The 22,412-nt window shown below is 43.7% G+C and overlaps 1 protein-coding gene across 1 annotated transcript in view; it reads left to right on the top strand.

The window, feature by feature from the left end:
- The window catches only part of FNDC1 (fibronectin type III domain containing 1), a 63,148-nt gene that overhangs the window by 3,815 nt on the left and 36,921 nt on the right, over positions 1-22,412 (top strand). Inside the window, exons 2-4 of the mRNA XM_063390083.1 lie at positions 19,521-19,730; positions 20,118-20,216; positions 22,009-22,123. Coding sequence (XP_063246153.1) covers positions 19,521-19,730; positions 20,118-20,216; positions 22,009-22,123 — 424 coding nt within the window. The remainder of the gene's footprint in view (positions 1-19,520; positions 19,731-20,117; positions 20,217-22,008; positions 22,124-22,412) is intronic.

The following is a 22,412-nucleotide window of genomic DNA, read 5'->3' as shown; positions in this document are numbered from 1 at the left end:
ATAGCTAGGTGCATGTATCATGGGAACATTTGCCTTTTGTTGTGCTTTCTGCTGGGAAAGAGGAGGGAGCATGGATGATAGGCGTGTCTCCCACAGACTGCTAATGCACTAAGCAGGAGAAGTGGTCGCTTTTCCAGAGGAAATGGTGTGGACATTGATGTGCCTTCCTCTTGGGAAGCTCCATGCTGCTATTTTCTCACCCCCAAGCTGCAGGTGTACCACACTTTTGTGCAGCCTTGAGAGGGTTCTCCCAGCCCTGCAGACTCTGTACTGATCCTTCAGGCAGGTGCTAGCACTCCCTGTTGTTTTCTTCTAACCCTGAAACTGCCTTGTGTCATTTTTCTTTTACAGCTCCCTAAAGCAGCAATACTTCCACTGGTGTGCTGCACTGTGGGATTGTTTTTATTCCTTTGAATGCACATGAAATTTAATTCACTTGGAACTATTTTCATTATTCCCCAAGATGAGAAAGATGGCTTCACCTCTGCAGCCAGTGTCCCTGCCCAGCATGAGAGGGAGAGATGAACTGTTGGGTTGTGAGGCAGTGAAATCCAGAGGAGAGCAGCAGATACTGAAGCTGGGGAGATCCTGTCCCTCTATCTTGTGAGAAGCCCAAGTATTTTGCTTCCATATGGGTTGAGAATTTGCGTTTTGGCTATGTTTGCACTAACATCATAACTCCTGAGGAGTGGTAAGGCTTACGTTTTCAGGTCAGTAGAGAAGGGTGTCTTGAAGAAATGTGAGGTCGTCTGAAAGATCCTTTGCTGTGCATGACCCAATAGAAAGCCTCTGAAATCATGTTTGAGTTTTCTTATATGTGTTTGCTAGACTGCTGCTTATTCTGCAGCACTGTTGGCTGCAAAACCTATGGTCTGTGTTGAATGTTCAGAAACAGAAGTGCCAAAATGAGCACTGCCAAGATCAAGACAGTGGCTTAAATTGCACAAGATTTAAAGAAAACCAAGATGATCTTCTGCTTTGCTGTCTGTTCTCTTAGTCTTGGGACACACGTTTCTTAACTTTGCTCCACACCCTGAATGCTTAGGGATTTAGAGGAGTGGTGTGCTTTAGTCCTGCATCTGCACTGCTTGCCTGTAGAGGCATTTAGACCAGTGGGGTTTTGCACTGCCCTTGTACCTGGCTACACTGACTATGGACACTGATCCAAGCTCTCACTTTTATTCTTACTTGAGGCAACAGCAGCTTTTGCCTGCAGAACCTCTGTAGTTGGATTAATTTCTTTGGGGGATGTACAAGCACCTGGAAAGTCTGCTTTTCCTGGTTCCTCTTTAAACTTCAGACAAGCTTGTAATGAAAAATAACTTTTTCCACAGTGTACCACATGGTTGAGTGCTCAGCTGCTATACCAGTAGCAGACCAACATCAAACAGTGTTTACACAGCATCCCCTTCATTGTGTGATCTTGATCTGCCTGGGGAGATGAGAGATTGTGCTGGCAGCCTACGTGCTTCTGGTCCCCGGCAAGACCTGTGCAGGCTGCTGAGCTCCCTCTGCCTCCTCTCTGCTGCATGGGACCTGGTACCCACCTCCAGACCTCTTGTCCTGTGTCCTGCCCTCCTAAAGCACATGGCTGCTGGGTCATGTAGCTCTGGAAATGGCAAATTCTTCTCCCCAGTTCCCTGTAAGTGCTGTCTGGGATGTCATATAAGGTCTTTTCTCCTACTCTGAGTTTCTGCAGATGTGAATTTAACTTCAGCATGTTTTTTAGTGTTCACAGCACTTTCAGGGTGGTTAAAAACTCTCTGGGTTAAATTGTACCTTTCTCAAGCAGCAGTCACTGTACGTCACTCTCATTGAGCTTGCAACCTCTGGCCCACTGTTAGCTCTTCATAAGTGACATCTGTGCAGTGGGGCACAGCAGCTTTTCCACACGCCAGGTTGGGTTGTGTACCCTGGCTGTGTCACATCTCTGTGCTGTGGGGAGAGCTGGGCACTCTTCAGTGCCTCTGAAATCAGCCTGCATGTGTCTCCATTTTGGTATAGGTGCTTGCATGTGGCAGGTCTGTATTTAAAGCAAATAATCTTAAAGAGTGGAGAAGCAAGGAAAAGTGGAAGAAAGAACCAGGACATGTAGAAATTGTGTGCTCTAAACAGAGAGCTTTTCCTAAACAAAGAGAAATTGTTAGTTACATCAAATGTAATACTGAAATCCAGTGGTAAGGAAGGCAGTCCAAGCTTCTCCTCATCCTGGAAGAACACATAAAAAGTACATCCAAGTTTAACTATGTACACATTAAAAAGTGGTCTGGAGAAGTGTGCATTTTAAATCACTCCTCTTCAGTGAGTAACTCAGTCATCAAATCAGCTCTTCATTAAACAGAGTAAATTGCTCTTTGAGGACTATGGAGTGTGTTCATATTTCACAGTTCCAGTGCAGCTATTCCACTATTACATAGTTATTAAGTCCTCTTGGGCATCCTGCAATGGTCCTGGTTCCAGCAAATCTTTCCGACTGTTGTATTCTTCCTGCGCTAAACTGATTATTTTTCCATTGGAGGAGTCGGTTGTTCTTAATATATACATTTGCTGTAAAATAAGAGGCCACTCTTCAAATGGTTATTTGTCATGTTTACTGTAGAGTTGACTGCAGTATTTTGGCTGAAACTTCTTTTTGGAAAAAAGTTCAGGACTGCTGCAGCTGGAATGTTAGTGTTCCCTTGTCTCTAAAAAGAGAAACAGAAATAAGAGAAATTGAATAGTCCATGTAATTTGTTCTGGTATTCTGTTATGAAATGCTTAATCCCTTCTTTTAGAGTGGTGTCCTTGGAAGGCTGTACAGAAGGGTTTAGCTGGTATCAGGGAAAAACTACTGAGTGTGCCTTAAAATTCCTGCAATGGAAAGCAGCAGATGTAACTGGCAAAACATGCTGCCATGGCTGAAAGCTTGTGGTACCCAGAGACCAGCCCAAGCTCTTCCACCTGCCTGGCTAGCCCTCTCTGAGCCCCTGGATGCTCCTGCTGCTGAGGGAGGGGACCGTGGGAGCAGCACCCAGTTCCCAATCCTAGCACCCATCCCGCAGCCTGAGAAGCAGCCAGGCCTCATGTTTTCAGCCTCAGGAAGACAGTGTTTAATTTTGCCTTTGCTGCTGAGATCTTGGGGCAGGTCTGAGAGCACTGCAGGACACAGGCTGTAGCCAGATAGATGGAGGGCTGGATTTAGATGCTCTAAGTCCTGCTGGGTAGTGTCCTGCTTCATGCAGCAGCCCCATGGAAGCACCTACAGCATCAGAATCTGCCCGTGCATGAGTAACTGAGCTGCACTTTCACACAGCCTGCATGTCTTTCCCTTTCATCACTTCTGAAGCCATGCCAAGTTTGGTGACACAATTGTGGTCTTTAGCAGGGTGTGTTGCAGATGGCCCTCAGTCACACACCAGGAGCCTACAGCAGTGTGGAGCCAACATCGACCCAGTGACTTGGCAAGGGCTCGCTGCCCTTTGCAGGAGTGGGTACTCTGGGTTATGTGTTTGCAGCCTTGCTGTCTGCATCAGCTGAGCTTCGTGTCAGTCTCTGTCCCAGCTGTGCCATTGGTTTGATGTTTCTGGTCTTCCCAAGCAGAGGTGCCATAAACAATTTAAAACCAAATGGCAGCGATGGAAATGCTCCATTTGGCTTTGCTGGTCTGAGACTTCAGGCTGATTTCAGGTTGCATGTAGTTTTAATATATGTATTTGATAAGTGTCTAAGGTTGTGTTACTGGGGAGGTGGGTTGGGGATCATAAGGCCTGGTTTCATTCAAAAGTGTAAGACAAACTTTGAAAGTGACATCTCACCTTTCCTGAGCTCCACTGACCCTGTTTTAAAAACGAGTTGGATGCTTTTTCCATGCTGCAGTGCTGAAGAACTGCCCAAGCTAAGACCCTACTCTCTTCTACTTGAAATTTTCCAAACAAGAATGACTGATGTCTTGTGAATTGCCCAGTTGCCCAAAGCTGAATGTATGCAGAAGCAAAATTGCTGTTTTTACAAAGAGACAAAGCTAAAAGAAAATTACATAGACCAGAAAAGCTCTTCTGTGATAGCACAGCAACAGTATTGAAAACCTAGAAAGTCTAGATCTTAAACAGCAATATTAGCAAGCCAAATTTCCATGTTAGATGTGTACAGTGATGTATTATTCTGTTTGCAATGCGCTGATTGCTCTGCCAGGGCTCTGAGTTCCTTTTCTTCACTCTTAATGGCTACTGTAAGTCAAACTGGTCCTCCAAGAGCCTGACCACATGCTTAAATGGAGTCAGGGGACTGAATGCTCAGTGGGCACTGTACATGTTTCCATGAAAGCCCTTCTCAGTCAGGTCAGACCTGCTGGGTTTCAGTTGGTGGGCACAGATTTGTTGCCACAAGATGTCTCAGATCATACAGCTCCTCATCTGCCCTCCCAGCAAGTCAGCTCCCAGTGCAGGATGTGCCATGCTCCTTGGAAGTGTTGATTGCTGAAGGGCAGGTCTGCAAACACACTTTCTTTCCTCTGCAGAAACAGCTGTTGAAATTACCCTCAGGGAGGGATGATGAGTGTTATGAGACATTGTGGGATTCTGGTTGTGTTTGGTATCACATCGTGCAGGTCACGCTGGAAACTTGCAGCTGATGATGTGACGTGGGAATGGGAATGAGTGTGAAACCTTGGAGGGTTGGAAACAGATTTCAAACCACTGCTTAAGTGAAATTAAAGGAGAAATGGCTTTTAACTGGCTTAAGTATTTCCTTGTGGTGGTGACAAGCCAGCTGTCCCATGTTATGCTACACAAGGTTGTCACAGGCAGCTTGGTGCGGGCACAGCTGTGCCTGCACAGTGGGAGTGTGTCTGGGAGGGGATGGTGTCCACACTCCCACTGGGAGTGGAGGGAAGGAGCCGTGTGTGTGTCAACAGAGGGAAGGAAAAAGGAAATAAAAGAAAAAACAAGATTCTTCTTCTAACACCAGCAGGGAGAGGGGAAGGATTAAGCCCAGTGGAGAGAGCTGAAGTGAGAGCTCAGATAATTGATGGAGCTCAGGGTCTGGTGGGTTTAAGCGTCAGAGTATCTGATGAGTCAGTATGGATGTTTCTTAAAGAAAGTGATGTGTTTGAAGACAGGGAGTTATTTTTAGCACATGCATACTGTTCTACCTGTTGCTTTCCTTTGGAAGAAGCAAGGCTCTTCTTAGGACTGGACCCTTACAGAACAAGCTGCTAGTAATTGTAGTAAGGGTAGCAGAAACAGACCCTATGACTCCAAACATAAGAGCCTTATAAAATTAGACACAGAGTTTGCAAGATATTTTGCAATATGAAATGAACCATTTGGCTTTTTCAGCAGTTGGACCTTTTGCAAATATATTTTTTCTCTGCTTGTGCTGTACAAATATATTTTTAAAACCCCCAAACTTTTGTTATGCTTGCAAGTAGTCTCTATAAAAACTGAGAAGGCGAATAGTGAGACTTCAAAATGTCTGTAGGAGCTTTTGAGTAATTTGGAGCCCCTTTGTATGGAAGGAAATCACTGTGTTTCAGGAAGATTTGCAGCTTCAGCCAAATGTTTGTGCTACTGAATGGTAGCAGATGGCCAACCCACAGAACGGTAGCAAGTTGCTTAAGCTACTTGTAAAGCAGTGCCTATTTCCTTGCCTTGCTCTTAGCAGCCAGCCTTGGTTTGGGGGATCCAAGCTCGGACCTTGTCCCTGCTGTTGCTGCAGGGCTGCTTCCCCAGCACCGGCTGCATGGAGCACCCAGGTTCAGGCTGCCCCGTAACTCTGTTGGATAACCTGTCCTTGCCATGCAGATCTAGTTAAAGCCCTGTGACAGTAGAGCATACCAGCACTGCCACAGAAGTAGGGGTTGGTTTTCATCAGAAGCTCAGGTTTGAAGAGAGGTGGAATTATTGTTCATCACCACATCCTTCTAGGTCACCAGCAGTGGCGATGGGTGGGTCAGAGCTCACAAGGAAGTGGGCAGTGCTGGGCAGGGTGTTTTGGTATTAGAAACCTTTATTCCTCTGAGCTGCACCAGTGCCAGCTTGGTGTCACAGGTCACTCAGCAGCAGTCAGAGTGGGCTGCAGCAATACACCCTTCCACTGCATCCTTCCTTCCAAATCTCCCACTTTGGGTATTCAAACACCAAACTTGAATAGCATAAAATGAGAGTCCATGTACATTGGTGTATAGCTTTAGCAGGCTATGGCATGTTAAGGGCTCTGGAAGTCCTTCCTGAAACTTGCTCTCATGATTTTTGCAGAAGCTTTGTTAACAGGAAGGTTTGATTTTCATCCCCAGAGGCTCCTCTTGCTGTACATCCCACTGGTCAGGGATATTCTGTGCTCTGTGGGGAGAAGCTGCAAGTCTTGAACCTCAGCATTGAAGACCAAACCAATGTCTTGTGTATTTTCAGTTCTAGATATCCCTGGCCTAACCCAAGGAAGATGGCATAGATTCTCTTGTACAAACCTGCAGAGCTGTGACTGCATCTTTTTTATCTGTTCAGATGCTTTTAAAGGTTATTAATTGGGTAAATCTCTGCCAACTGTCCCAATACTTGACAACTCATGATGAAGCAAATCCAAGTGGCTGCTGCCCTGTGTCTCAGTTGTGTCTGCTCAACTATGATAGAATTGCTTATAAATGTGTGAAACAGCCCAGGGCTTTGCATGAAGACATTGCTTTGAATATGAGTGCAGAAATTTTCTCTTTGGAAAACAAACAAAATAAAAAAGTAATTTATCAGTAATGAAGATCTGTGCCTATCTGAGCCCAGCCTAATACAGGGCTCCTAAGAACAGTGATCACAGTATTCTGTCCATTTCTCTGGCATGCACTTTATCTAGGGTCTATGAGTTTTGCACTTCGGGAGCCTTGGAGGCTTCCCTTTTAAGGGGCAATGCTATATGTGTACTTTTTGAAAGAACTTTTGCAATAATTAATGTGGAATAAAGTTAGAACCAGAGTGGGTATTACTTCAAGACATGAATCATGAACTGTTTTATATTGGAGATAGATAAATAATATTTTAATGGTTTTTATTTGCATTTTCCATTAAGAGGAAGCAACAAAGGCTATATTATTTTAAGGTTTATGTTTTCCAGTCTCTGTAAAGAAACTTAGTCTCTGGGAGCTGCTAATGAAAGCAGAGACTGAAGCTGAGCCTGAGTTTTGTTCTTAGCGAACCTGCACCTTGGGAAACTAACTTTTCTGATTTATAAAAGGCTTTGAAACGTGACATAAAAATGAAGAGTTTTAAATTTTATTTTCCTTCAATGCATGAGGAAGCTTGAATTCCTACTCTCTGACTTTGTAAGTCTGAGGCATTTTTGGCAGTTTCAAATGGAAAGTTGAACATGCACTTCAGCTAGAGATGGAATGGAAAGACTTTACATAAACATATGAATCTCCAGTAGATTAAAAAATCTGTGCTATTTCACGGGGTAAGGGAACAAATTTATCTATATTGAGGGGGTTTTGGAGAGAGGTGTAAATCAACCACCCCAAATGTAAATAGGATGCTTGAGGATGATTTGGTGAAGTCTGTGATTTGCAAAAAGGAATTAACTAAAAGCAGGGCCACAGCATCCAGGTTGCCAACTCTTTGGATTCACACCCAATTTTCATTTCAGAAGTATCTTATGGATCTTATTTATTTATTTATTTATTTATTTATTTATTTAAATACAAAAAAATCAGTTTTCTGAAATTTTCAAAATCCTACATTTCCGAGTAAGAGTTGAAGCCATGAGGTTTTTTTACTAGTTGTGGCTTGGTTAACACTTGTTGCTGTGTCCACAAATGACTGATATAATCCATTTGCTGAGTGTTAAAGTGGCTGAGATTAACAGGTTTTTCAGGGGGGTGAAGGTGATTGAGAGTTGTTGCTTTCCTTCCCCAGTCTGTAACAAACCAATACAGAGTAGGCTGCAGGCTATCATTTGTCTCCTGCTTTGAGGATGGGACATGAAACATCCCAGCAACCAACAGCTGGGAAAAATTTGGAAGAAAATTGGGTGTTTGGATAGAAGTATTTAATTAAGAATAAAATTCTCAGGTAAAGTGAATAATACAGACGAGGCATGCGAAGCTTTGTGCTTTATGGGTGTTGGTAACCACTGCCTGAAGAGGTTGGAGTCAAAGCTGGTGCAGAAAGAGAACTGTGCTTCCTGCTGTGACTTTCCATGAGCCTAGTCCATATCTTCCATCAGGGTAATTACATACAGTGTTTTCTTCAGCTTTTGAAGGAGCAGGGCCTCATTCTTCACTTGGGTGCTTCTATAACATGTCACTGGTTTTAATGAGATTGCGTGGATGTGAAAGGAGAGCAATGGAGTGAAGATTTAGGTTCATAAGAAAAGACCCAGGTGCACAGCATAAAGATGCTGCCACGGTTTAGTAAGCCTCCTAATGAGCAGTGCAATTTTAATAGGTGTGTTTTCCTTACAGGAGATCTATGGCCATAGCTGTGGGAGCAGGACAGAGGTTGGCTCACAGAGGCGCATGCTCTGGCTCTGGCTTGTGTCCCCTGCCAACCCACTTCAAAGCTTCCTCAGGCTGCGGGCACGGGGAGGGAGCAGTGGTGGAAGGGGATGCCTGACAGCCCAGAAACAATACTCTCTCTTTTTTTACTACCTTGCCTGTGGGCATCCTTTGAGGTCCAGCTAGAGGGAAATAAGCTGTCTAATCTGCAAGCCTGGGGGAGGGGGTGATAATAAATATGGGTAAACTGCAATGCAGTAACACACACCCAGGACCCACATCCAGTCTGAGCAGAGCAGCATCATGCAAGTTCTGTGCTGGTATCAGTGCTGGAGAGAAGGGCATTTGTGGGCTTGTAGCCCTGTCATCTTTCCCATCTGGCCGTACCTGTGTGAGCGTCAGCTGTGGTTGGAGTTTCACCTTCAACTTAAAGAAAACTCTGCATGTATTTCCTCATGTGGAAATGAAACATTTCCTTGATGGCAGCTTCACAGAACGTGAGAAAGCCACTGAGGCTAAGTCAGTCTGAGCAAATATTCTGTCTTATTCCAGGTTTTCATGAAACCACCATAAACTTCAGTTAAATGGAACAGTGCTAGCAGCTGATGTTATTTCTTCCTACTGCCATACTTGATTTTACCATGTGCATTTGTACCAGCAGTCAGTTCTTCGTCACAGAAACACACGTAGAGATAGTGTCTCAGAGGTAGCAGCTCTCTGTGTGGGAGTCAGTATACTTTACAAGAGGGATAATAGCCATCCTGGTGCAAGCTTTTTGTTGTCTTCATGCCACCTTCTGCTGTTGTCATGGATAAAATTGCCAGGTTAGAGGAGAATAAGGGTATTGCTGCTCATCATGGGTTGTGCAGCCAAAATCCTGCCTGGATTCCAAGTGGCATTTAGAGTATCCCCATGCCTCTGACAGCCTTTGAAATGTTTGAGGGACAAGCAGTAGACTTGTTAGGGGCGAGCAAAGGGGAGCCCTGCTCTCCAGGAGTTTGCACAGAAGAGCCTATTGAAACCCATGAGTTTGCCCCAGGCATCAGTGGCAGATGGATGTGTGAGTGCCCTTGGATCTGCCCTCAGGAGCCATGGAGTTGCTCAGGGGAACCCTGCTGCCTTTGGAATCTCTCAGGGATTTTTTCTCCTGCCTTCTTGTACAGTCAGAGAGAGCAATATGAACTGTGCTTAAAACCCACTCCTCTCAAGTAAGGAGAGTGTTACCACTTGTGATACCAGTGTGCTTTTTTTAACATTGACTAAGCTGTGTTTCCAGGGACAATGCTGTCAAAGGCCCCAGCCTTTGCAGAGGTGGCTGTGAGGAGTGTAAGGATGGTGCATGCATGCAGGTGGAAGTCAGGGATGTACCAGGGAAGATGTGGCTTCCAAGTGTCCAGGACTGAGTTGTGGGTTTCTCTTCTGTACTGTCCACTTCTCTTAAATGGACAGGGTGTTTTCAATACCTTCTTACAAATACATAGTAACACAAATAACACAAATACACAGTAAAAAGTAGTATGAGTCAGGTGTCCCTAATTTTAAAGATGAAACTAACCAAAATTGTAGGTCTGTTAGCTTTGTGGCAGTGTTATGTTTACTCTTAGCTTTCTTGGCACAGTTTTGATGTAGTGTGTGCTTCATCTCAGACTGTTGGAAACAAAGAAGTTACCACAGTTTGTAGTAAATAAAGAACATGAATATGGTAACAAGAACAAAGTGTAGGTGAAAACAATCTGGTGACTACAGTCCTATGGTGTGGAAAGACATAGACTTTGGAGGGGGGTGTTCTATTCCTGACAGTGTCTGGCCATGGCATGAGTTGCTTGGTGTGGGTTCATGTTCTAATTTTCTCAGGCAGGTTTCCTTCCTGTCACTGAACTTCTGACTAGGGCTAGAGGACAGCCTGCACGAGGATTACCTACAGGAAAACAAGTTCAGTTCTAACTTTATCTTGTGCTTTTGTCATGTCTGTGATTGCAGTCAGATTAAAATCTGACCGCACCATTTAATGCAGCCTCAGGCTCTGATTTATATCAGAAACAGGGCTTAAGATGTTGTAAGTTGGTATTTGTGCTGTTTCTATAATTGAATGTCCAGTGAATCCAAGAAATGTGAGTTTCTTGCACACTAGGAAGAATCTGAGTGTCACAGGAGCTGCCAGCTGAGACAGCCAGGAGTCTCGTGAGGCAGTGTTGTGTCAGCACTGGGAAACCTCAGGTGCATTACAGCACAGAGGCACTAATATTCCCTTTATCCTGCAAATGAGGACTGGATGTATGGATATATTTGGGATCATTTGGGATCAATGGCTTTACCAGATCCATTGACACCTCTAGTTATTCCTCCTTGTTGATTTAAAAGAAATAGGTGAGCTTTGCTATAAACTCGTTTTTCTGTAAAATTAGTGAGCCCCTCTTCTTGCAAATCAAATTTCCAGTAACAGTTTCCTGATAGAGATTTCCACTGAAGTCAGGGAGCTTTGGGTCAAATTGTAATACCACAGGCATCCAGTCCCTCCTTACAGTCTTCCATTTTCAAGTTTAGAAAAGGCTAGACTTGAAGTCAGAAGACAAAGATTGAAAGGATACCTGTATTAACATTTGAAACTTAGTCAAATATTATAGATCTGATTTTTATTTGTTATCAAAAACTTACAGGCTGTAAGCCTAATTCTGCTGACGATACCACCTAATATTCTGCCAGTTTTCTGGACTCTCAAGGACTCTCAAGGACCAGCTGGAGTCAGAATTATGATAGGAAGAAAAATCCTTATGGTATCAGTCATTTTGGCAGTATCTCTGGCTGATACACTTATATGCATGTAAAAGAGAACAATCCACCAGAACCAAAATTATTTTCACCAGATGAAGAACCTTTAAGACTTCAAATGTAAGCAAGCTAATGTTATCGGGACCTTGAAAGGTGCATTGATGAGAATCCCAAAGAAAAATAGACTAATATCAGTGTAAGTATTAGACAGCCAGGTTGAGGAACTGTATCTAGGCAAAGGGGTAGTTTGAGTGACAGGTTTAAAGGCCACCTTTCAGTGCTGGTTTTGGAGTAGTTGGTTTCAAAAACACTTCTGGAATGGGTCTGCCAAACATTCAACTTTTTCTGTATTTTACTTATTAGGGAATTGGGAATAATTAAAGTTTTTATGACATACAAAGTACATTTTTCATAAATGCTACTCCCTTTTTTTAGCGATTGAGGATTTTATTTTAGAAGGGTCACACCCCTACATACTGTGCCTGATTTACAGAGTATGCTATATCCATCCATATCCATCTCAGTGCCTGATGTTCGGAAGCTTTCAGGAGGCCTGCTGCTGGAACAGGTTTTGTGTTTTGCTCTCCCAGAAGTGGCTGCTGAGTTGAGCAGTGGGCTGTATTTCTCCAGGAACAGAAACAGTGGCCTGATGTAAACCATGTGTTCTGGAACCCAGGCCATGCACATTAGTGTGAGTGGCAACAAGGAGCCCCAGCGCCAGAGCTGTGCAGCCAGGAGAGCTTGAACACCACCTGCGCAGTTCTTCTGGACTGTCAAGGGTTTCTGTCCTCTCATTGGACCTAAAGGAGCAGTGACCTGATGCCTCTACCTCTGGAGCAGGAGTAGGTTTTAAAATAAGTTTGTGACAAAGTGTGCTGCTTAGGCTTTAGCTGGGTAGGTTTGAAACTATGAAGGTTTAAGCTGTGACAGCAGTAAAGAGCTTTGAATGCAATCTTGAATCAAAGAACTCAAATGCATGGGGTGAGGGATGTTTTTAAGTGCTCATGAGACTACTTTCAGTCTCCAAGTAACAATAATAAGTGAAAAATGTGTGCTTTAGTGGCACAGCTATGTAAAATAAGCAAGGAGGCAGTTTTTAAGACATAGCTATCCACAGCATCTCTTGAGAAGAATGTGGAAAGAGGAACATGGAGAATGCAAGTTTTAAAATTGTAACAGTGGTGTTCTGGGAGCTGTATGGCACAGAATGGATGGCTTTTGCTGTTACAGCTCTGGGCCCAGTTGGAGGAACTGTTTCCGTAAGTTTTTGTTGCTCGGTTAATACATGCAGCAGAGCACAGCCTACTGAGTCTCAGTTCTCCCTTGCCAAGTGTCATGATTTTACCCGCTTGTCATGCTGGCTGGAGACACTATCCATGTCTCTGTAGTTGTCATTTTAGAGGGAACCACTGGTGGGCCTTAATCCATCGCAGCATTTCTCTGTGTCGTACATTGTTGGCTTTCTCTGGAAGTCTCGACTGACAAACCCTTGCACCTGTGATGCCCGTTCAAGCCAACCAGTCACACCTACAGGGCAGCAGGATTAGAAGACAGCTCTGTCCTCATGGTGACTGACAAGAGGAGGATGTCCTGCCAAGGAATGTGCACAGCCACATACCTGTTGTCTACACCTCACATGTGGTTGCAGTGACTGTGCACTTCATCTGTTTTGATGCTGGAGTTCCTTGTAGTGCCCATCCTTGCCTGGAGAGCAACATGGTCACCGATGATGTCTTGCAGTTTACAGGTTTTGGCTGTATAACTGTGTTAGCAGATGTAGATGAGCAACATCAGGATTAGGGCAAGATACCAAGGGTGCAGTCTTCAGGGAGAACAGATAGACAGTTATAGCCCAATAAGTTAATGGAAAGGAGTCCCCCAGCTCAGCCTCTGGCTGAAGCCTGTAATGATGAGATCAACCCCATACCTTTGCCAGCTGGTTTCACCCTCTCTGTCCCCACAATGAACCCCCAAAGCTGTTGTCACTCCTGTACCGCCTTCTCTCCAACTCAGTGAACAGGCAGGTGTTGGACAAAACCCGGATAGGCACTTGCAGACCGGAGCCATGGCTGCAGTGTGTTCTGACAGCCTTTGTGAGGTTCCTGGGGGCCTTTGCACAGTGGTTTGATCACTGGAGAAGCCCAGATGTGAGGCAGCCAAAGCCAGTGTGGGTGTGAAAGACAGACATAGCCCAGCCTCAGTGGGCTCCCTTCAAAGGTCACTGGTGCAGAAGGAAGCCTGTGTATTGATGTCAATGGGAGAACGTGAAGCCTTCAGTAACTCACTGTTGGTTTTTCCTAAGTCGTAATACACATGTTAATCGTGTACAATTACATTCCTGAGTTTGAAAAATGCCCTGATCCACTGTGCTTAGCATTCAGAGGGCTCTTCAAAGGGAGCAATGGAAACTTCTGTTGACACTGTCAATTTAAAGAATGTCCTCCGGATGCCAGGTAACTCCTCTACAGATGTATAATGAATTGCTTTCCCTAAGTCAGACATTACCGTTGGATACTGGTCCTCTGCCCAAAACTCCTGACCGGAGCCCAGTGAATTATGGCACAGATTCCATTGTGCTTTGCAGGAACTAAAGCGTTCCAGTCCCTGCTTGCTGCGCCAAGCAGAAGTGTGTGGAAATGTGCTAAATGATTTTTTATTTTTTTCTGAAGAAACAAAGGATTTTTATGTCGCTTGCTTCTACTGCTTTAACTGATTAGCTTATTTTCCAGGAGGAGATGGGATGTTGAGTGTATTAAATTAGTGGCATTACAAGAGTTGATCAGCCCACACAGGGAAAAGTTTAACAGTGCATTTTAAAATGCTAGGGGACCTACCAACCCAGTAAGCCTCAGGGTGGATTTGTTTTTCCATTTCAGTCCTACTTTCTCTGGTCACATACTTAGACTTCTACACGTGTTAACTGCTGCAGTACTCTGAAGATCCCCACTAACGCTCCTGTTCTGTTCTCTGCCAGGGCAGGTCTGAGGGAAATCACTGAGCCCCGAGTCTTGTGCTTTTAAAGCAGTCAGCACATCGCAGTTCAGAGGGCCACATCAGCACTGTTTGAGCTGGCTCACCCACTGCAGGAAATATCTTTGCAGAGTGAAATCTTCTTGGGATGGCCCCAATCCAGCCCTCATTGAAGCTGGTGGAATTGCTCACATTTTCTTAACTGAGCTTGGGTCAAACCATCTACTTAAAAAAAATCCAGAAACTCATAGCCAAAGTGACACAGGACATTCATTTTTGGGTGGAAAACAACTTTCTTCCTGTGATATTGTGTTTGTCCTCTTTCTTTCTTTCTTTTCTGTTGATGTGGCTTGGGGATAGCTGTATGGTGACAGGTAACAGTCAGAGTATATCAAGGTGAGGAGGAGAGCAGCCACCCCTGTGTGGATTGCTGCATGAGAAACGTGAGATGTTTTCTTTCCTCTGTGCTTTTCAGTTATGTTAAAAATGACGTTTTTCTTTTCCTGTTCATGAATAATCAACAAAGGTTGAAAGCCTTAAGCTGCACAAAGGACTGCAGAGCTTAGATGCCTGGCTTTGCTGGTAAAGCTCTGCTTTCACCTTGTGAAATACACTGTGTTTCATAATCTGTTTCAAAGCTGGTAAAAAAATGAAATGGTGTATCTGAATTGCCCCACCCTTAAAGCCAATATACAAAGCGATTTGCCTACTGGAAGATGGTAAAGCAGCATGTGGAAAACAGTACCTGTTGGGGGCCTGAAAAAGAAAGAATTGATCATGTTGCAAAGTGTTTTTGAAATCAATAAACCTTTTCCTTGTGACGGTCTCGCCATGGTACAGCCAGTGCATGAACACTGCCACATGAGTGTGAGGCTTTACTCTGACTTCTCGGGTGCTGTCTGCGAGGCTGGCATTCCTCAGTCTTTCTGCACCCTGGGCAGAACCCTGTCTTGGTTTCACAAGGTGCCCAAAAAGGGCACCTGTAGAGTTTCCTTAGGATGTGTTTGCCGTGTGTGTCCTGAGCTTGTGTGTCACCACTCAAGCAGTGGCATTTAGGTGTGGCCAGTACAATAGGTTTTATGAGTACAAATGTTTTACAAAGAGTCTTACCTCACAATTGGAATTAAATTTAGAGTTGCTAGCTGAAGAATTCAAATATAGTGTCTTTTTTTTATGTTCATTAATTAACTATAATTTTTTACTACAACTGACATCTTCATGGAGGTAGGGCTTGGATGCTTAGGGAAATGCATAGAATACAGTCTTGTTTCCCAAAGAAATAGCTCAGAGATCTAAGAATCACATCTGCCTGAGGTACTTTTCTAGTCCTGGTGGTGGTTTTGAGTGGAAAAGTGCAGGGTGTAAACTGAGTTGCTCTGCTCTGAAATTGGATTGCAGATCTGCAAGGTTCTTACTTCAGAGGACAATTGGTTGAGCTTGGGGAGCCGTTAAAGACTTTTTAAGACAGAAATCTACTTTTTGAGAAAGATGAATGAATTGAGCAGTTCAGTACTTTTTCTTTAACCCTTCATACTGTTTTGTCTGGTAAAGTAGTAGTAGTCTCAAGTACAGGGTTCAGAATCAGTCTCATTTGATGCTTAGAACTTAATTTAAAATAATAATAAAAACCCAAACACCACCTTTCCCCTAAAAAAACCCACCAGTTTGCTATTGCAGTGCAGATTCTGATGATTTTTGATCAAGTTGCCCATTGCAGGATTTCATTTACCAGCTACCATTTTTGGCCTTTTCTGATGACTTTGTTATCTCCTAGCAGCTAGAGTTTCTGTCTCCAAGCTATTACTTAGGCCATGGCTGGGTCACTGCACTCAGTCTCCCAGACTTCTGCCTGAAGTGAAAAGAGAATTTGGTAGTTGTTCATAAACTATATGGATGTTGTCTGCTGACTGTGCCAAGTTATGCGTCATCTCTGCAGCAGAACACGTTTTGTAGGCCCAGTTTTCCAGTCCTGAAGTTATGGCACACAAAGTGTAGAAAAGTTTTTGTTGACTGTGGAAGGCAAAAGGAAAAATCTGTACCTAGAGCTGTACATTCAAGTGCCTGATTTTTTTGTGACCTCAGATTTCAACTGCTTTTTTGCTTTTATCTTAATAGGTTTGAGTTGTTTGGTATTTTTTCCCTGCAGTTATAGACTGATTGCTAGGGGTCAGTACTTCCCTTCTTTTTTTTGCAACTATTTTTTGTTTTCCTTTGCTAGATAATTGATGAGAAGTGCTGAAGAATCTGTATGATTTGGCAAGTGCAAGCTGCCTCCTTGTGTGGTATTTCAAAGGATGTTTTACCCTCAGCTTAGACCTTGTGCTTTGGCCTTACATAATTTGTAAATTGCCTTCCTACAGTACTGAGACACAGAGAAGTTTTGGCAATGCTAGTGGACATTTCATCTGTGAAAAGTCAATACCAAGGCTTTAATCAGCCCTGAATCTTTGGGGCCAAGATACTGTACACAGATTCCTGCAGTTTTAAGTAATGTTGGATTTCTAGACTGAGGAGAGTATAAGGGAGTGACTCTTTCTATTTGTTGGAATATAGAAAAGCATTTTATTTTAATGTAATTGCAGGTAGCTCTTTGGGTGCGTTCTGAAGATGATTGCCAGTTGATTTAGTTTGACCAGAGTGGAAGTCCAGAAAGCTGTTAAATCAGTTTTGGGACAAAAGAGAAAAAATACTTAGAGATGTTTACAGGCTAAATAATGGGCAGATGAGGAAGACCCAACCTTGAGTTCAGTCAAGGACTTGCTGGCTAATTCTTTTAAGACTGTTTAAGACTATTGTTCCTGGAGAGTTCAGTATCCCCACGGGAAGGGGCTACATTGGGGGTTGAATGACTTAAATGATGCATGGGATTTATTGCTTCCCATCCCTTCTCTGGTGACTGTAGCTTGTTTAGGACACTGCTGATTTGTGTTGGTGATGATGGTGGTGGTTCTGAGGGATTTTTTCGAATGTGAATGAGCCTGACCAGGAGGACAGAACTCTGGTCTTCAGGATACAGTGAGTTTTTCTAGTTGCTCACTATGTACAGTCCCAGGGTTATCCTCCTTGTGGAAATTCAGGCTTTTTTTTTCAGAGCCAAGATGAGAGCAGGAGACCAGGACAAGGGGATGCTGAGGTGCAGAGGCTGTGACTGCAGCAGACAGTGATGCTGTTGGGGACTTAAGGAGTGTGAAATTTTCTTCTGACTGGGGACATCCGACCCTTTGGCATGGCTAAACCTGGTGGGACAGCAACTTGGTATCTGTGGGGAGGTGTGAACTCAGCCTCATCTTCCCCTGTATGGCTGAGGTCAGGGCTTTCAGCCCTATCCCAGACCAGACTGATGGCTCTTGGGCTGTGGTAAACTCCTGCTGCTGCTCTTCATTTTTAATGAGAAGTCCCTTTCTTGTAAAGCCTGGCACAGACTTCACACAAAAATGCTGGGTTTGATGGATCAGCAGTTATCAGCAATGCCATTTTAACAATTGCTGATAAGTCCATCTTGGGTGCCTTCAGACTTCTGCCGGTCAAACTGTGATGAGGAATGATAAATAGAAACTGGAACTAACTAGTGAAATGGGAACAGTGGGTAGTAGAGTGTGGTACTACTATGAGGAAAGTAATTGAAGCCTTAGAAAGCCGTGGTTTTAAAATCTCAGCTGATCCCCTGCATGCAGCCCTTAGGGTCAAATACTATTCTCCTTGCCTGAAACCACATTTGTTTTAGTTTGAATACTTTCCTTCCATATGGCTCTCTGGCTGGGTTGGTTCTTTTTGTATCCTTCATCCCTTGCAACTCTCTATTTTAATTGCAGATGAAAGCTGCAGCTTTGACTGTGGAAGCTGAGCTGTTGGGCTGCAGTGTTCTTCCCAGAACGTCCACGGCAGCTGAGAGAAAACCAGCACAGTTTGCTTCCACTGCAGCCTGGAAAACTGCAGGCAGCTGGGAGAGCGTGGCTGGTTGAGGGGAGATGTTACTCCCCGTAGCCAGGGCTGGGATGCTCAGGAGAAATGTTGAGATCTGGGGATGCGGTGGCCACCAATAGTGCATGGGCTCCAGTGAGAGCCTAAGGGAGTGGGGCTGGCCCCGTCTGACAAACAGGAGGACAGGGAAACATCTCTCAGCAGCCAGCTATTCCTTGATGAGAAGCTGCAAGAAAGTCACTTCTTGGCGGGAGCAAGGCACATGTAGTTCTGTAACGCTGGACAGCAGCTGCAGGTAGCTGTTTGGGAGGTTTGGGTTGGACATGAGGAGAATGTATGAGAAATAGCATGGCCAGCAGGACCAGGAAAGGGATCATACTCCTGTGCTTGGACTGGTGATAGTCAGCTGCTTTGAGTTCTGTGCCCAGTTTCGGGCCCCTCACCACAAGAAAGACGTTGAGGTGCTGGAGGAAGTCCAGAGAAGGGCAACAAAGCTGGGAAGGATCTGAAACACAGGTCCTATAAAGGAACATTGTGGGAGCTGGAGTTGTTCAGCCTGGAGAAAAGGAGAAAAGGTCTTAGGGGAGACCTTGTTAATCTCTACAACTGCTTGAAAGGAGGTTGTAGTGTGGTGGGACTCAGTCTCTCCTCCCAAGCTGCAAATGACAGAACAAGAGGAAATGGTCTCAAGTTGCCCAAGAGGACGTTTAGATTGGATACTAGGAAATATTTTTTCACTGAAAAAGCTGTCAAGTCTTGCATCAGTGTCACTTCTTAAAAGAACACTGCCCACTTGTCATCAAATGTTAAAAAATATCTAACTTGTATGAAGTACCTTTTACAGTGCTCAAGGGATCATATAATGGGAGTTTGGGAAGTCAGGAGTTGAGGCATGGACAGAACAGACATTTTAGATATGACTCTGTTGGGGAGCAGAACCATTAGAGATGGGTTTAGGAGAAAAGAACTTGCTTTTAACAGTAAAACACTGTTCTGTGCTTCATTTTAAACTGAACTTTAGCTCTTCTCCAAAAAATAATGTACTGGTGTGCCTGGACTAGGGAAAGGGGGTTTAAAAAAAGGAAAAGGAAAAAAATTGAACAGGAAAGCTATAACATCCCCAGTTTCTGGTAGGAGTCCTTGTATTACGATATGTTTTTGTTTTCAAGGTCTTGCACCAGTCTGAAGGGCCTGGGAAAAGACACTGTTGAGTATTGTACATCCTGCTTGGAAAACTTGTTTCTCCAATTTGGGTTTACAGAAAAAGTTAGGAAGCTGTACAATTATGCGCTTTATTCTGATCTTGATAGATGTGCTTGCAACAGACATATGTGGACTGCTGTACGTGTCATGTGCTTCATAGTAACTGTCGTGGGGTTTGTGTGTGTTTGCTTGTTTTGTGAAGAGAAAGACATGCCAAGCAGACCCCTGAGAGTGCGAGCCCAGTCTCCAGATGGCAAGTTACCTTTTCGGTGGAAACCGCCTTATGGAGCAGGCTTGAGAGGTCCACACAGCAGATCCCAAGGTTATCTCCGTGGATATGGAGAGAGCAACCGAAGGATGAGCTTTGCTCCCATGCCGCAAGAGCGACAAAACCAGGAAGCAAGAAAACTAGGTGAGTCAAATTTCCCTGATAGCACCTGGCTTAGCTAGCACACTTCTGTAGTCCCCTGTGGCTGCTAGGTGAGCCCACATCAGATGCTGTCCTGGTTATCAAAACCCCTTCTTCCTATAAATGAAAATACTTGTTACAATTGTGTTCTATATCTTAGAAGGGGGGGGGGTATTACATAGAGATAGGGTAGAAATTGTGGGAGAACTTGATGCTGTGTTAAAAAGACACCATGTGCAAGTTTGTCGTATTAACAGCAGAGGGAAGGAATGGAGAGAAGAACCATAGCTCAGATTCTGCTTGCATGTGGTGGGACCTCTCTGAAATCCATTATTTTTTTTTTAATGAAAAAGGTTACAGGAAACTTTATTTTTTTCCCTGCGTGCACAGCCTCTGAATCAGTACATGTGGTTTCGCTGCCATCACGGAGCTCACAAGGACGGAGCCAACCTGTCTATAGGTCATCTTTAACTAAAAGAAAAGTCACAGGTATGTTTTGTTCACATCTCCTGTCAATGAGTGGAGACAACTGGATGCAAAGAGATAGCTTTGTGATTTTTACACTGGAAGTTGTTTGATGCTGGGGCTACTAGGTTTTTCTCTGTGTGGTAAAGAGCTTGATGGATGTCTCTAATTCTCTAAATCAAGCAGGATTAATAAAATAATACAACTTTGTAACATGGTTGGTTGAGTTTCTTAGGTCCTGTTTGTTTTTGTTTTTTTTTTTTTACTTTAATCTCCTCCTCTCTGTCTACTGACAAATATTATGCATTGCAGTAACTGCATGAGAAGACTTGCTTAAATCAAAGCCGGTATCCCCAAAATACCCGCCTTCTTTTTCACAGATCTATAACCCCTTTTCTGAAGGATTGATTACCAGATGTGTCAGCCTGGTCAGCAGAAGCTTTCACTTTCATTGGAAAGAAGTTATTACCTGCTGCTGCCACGTTTAAAAAGGATGCCTGAGATTCTGAATCATCTCCATGCCAGTGTACTTTTTCACCCCCTCCCACTGTGATGTGAATGGCATAGGAATGGCAAAGTGTTTAGGAGATTTTGATGGTGATGAACACCTATGCCAGAGTTGAGAATTTTATTTGAACTGTATTGAAATCCCATCTCACTCCTTTTCTGGAGAGGTGTTGTTCACCCATTTCTCATGCTCACTTTCTTGCTTCAGGTGCTCCCATTGCAAAACTTTGTAAATAGGCCCCCTAAGCTTCTTATGGTTAGTAGATGGGTCCTCTTGCCCACTTTTGTATAGTAGCTGTTTGGCTTGGAAAACCTGGAACTGTCTGAAAACCCTCTGTGTTAAAAACCTGTTTGGAAGAATGGAAATGTGCCTCCCTGCTGCCTGCCATCTCTGCAGGCAGTGATGGGTTTTGGGCCAATGTGCCATTGGCTGAAGAGAAATTCAATCTCTCACTGAATTTCAGGCATAGATGAGTAAGATCCCTAGGGGATGAGATCATTCTCCAGAGTTTACTGGCTCCTTTCCTTTCATGAGACATCGATATTTTTTCCAATATTACTTGTCTATAAAACTCTGTCTGGAAGGTCATGCCTTGTACATTCTGTGCCTTTGGGAGACTTGGAAATAGTTACTATTACAGCAGTAAGGAAAGTAATAGATCTTTCATTGGCCAGTAGATAGACTAGACTAAAACAACTCTGATGGACAGATAGAAAAGGGAACCTCATCAAAATTAAAAACCTCAAAATATCAAATTGGTTTCACCTAATTTTAAAATATTGTAAATTATTTACAAAAGATACTTTGATATGTCAAAACAGCCCACTTCAATGATTTTTTCATTTTTTTCTTGTATACTATAAAAAAATTAAAGCTGAATTCAAACAACCTGTTTGAAGCACTCAAAAATGTAAAATATACCCTAATTCTCCCTTGTGAAAAGAATTTTGAAGAAGCTTTTATTGTCCTTCAAAATGAAAACTGATTTTAAAATCTCAGAATTTTCTTTAAGACAAAATTTCTGCTCTCCAGGTACCTCTAGCAGTGCATTTTCCAGAGATGGTGAATATCAGTATGTTAATAAAACATTTGCTGTGAATAACAGTTTGGGGATGAATAGAATATTGAAGGACTGTAGAATATATTCGTACTGTCGTCTTGCAGGCACACAGCTAACAAAAAAAAAATAGCGTTTCCATGACATACCATCTGTAATTGATGTAATTAGTTTTCCACTCCCACATTTGCTGTTTTTTATGAGAACTCCAGTATTGTTAATGATAATGCTGTTCTGTTTTGGCATTTCAGAGGAGGAAGAGGTGGAGGTGGCACAAGACATAACTGTTCGAGTTATGTCCTCTCAGTCTGTGCTTGTTACTTGGACAGACCCACTGTATGAAAAGCGCAAGGTCGCAGCAAATAGGTACTTAGCCCTGGGTTTTTTAAATGGGTGCTGAAGGGGAAACTGCTGCCAGTGCTCTACTGAAGGCTTGTGCATTTATTTAATTGCTGTTGGTTATGAGAATAATCTAGCTCACCTCCTAGCGCCCTGCTTGTTAGCTTTTAGTGATCTGTGTGAGTGTTGTGCTACAGGGGTTTACATCCCTTCTGAAACGTTGCCAGCACCAGCTCGGGTATTTGGCTGTTCCAGTGTTGGTATAGCACCACAGCCAGCAAATCCCCAAAGATGCATGGGGAAGGAGGGAATGGGG

This window comes from Prinia subflava, chromosome 2 (assembly GCF_021018805.1).
Source record: "Prinia subflava isolate CZ2003 ecotype Zambia chromosome 2, Cam_Psub_1.2, whole genome shotgun sequence".
Classification (NCBI taxonomy): domain Eukaryota; kingdom Metazoa; phylum Chordata; class Aves; order Passeriformes; family Cisticolidae; genus Prinia; species Prinia subflava.
The sequence above is the reverse complement of the archived record's forward strand: the minus strand, read 5'-3'. Positions and strand labels throughout refer to the sequence as shown.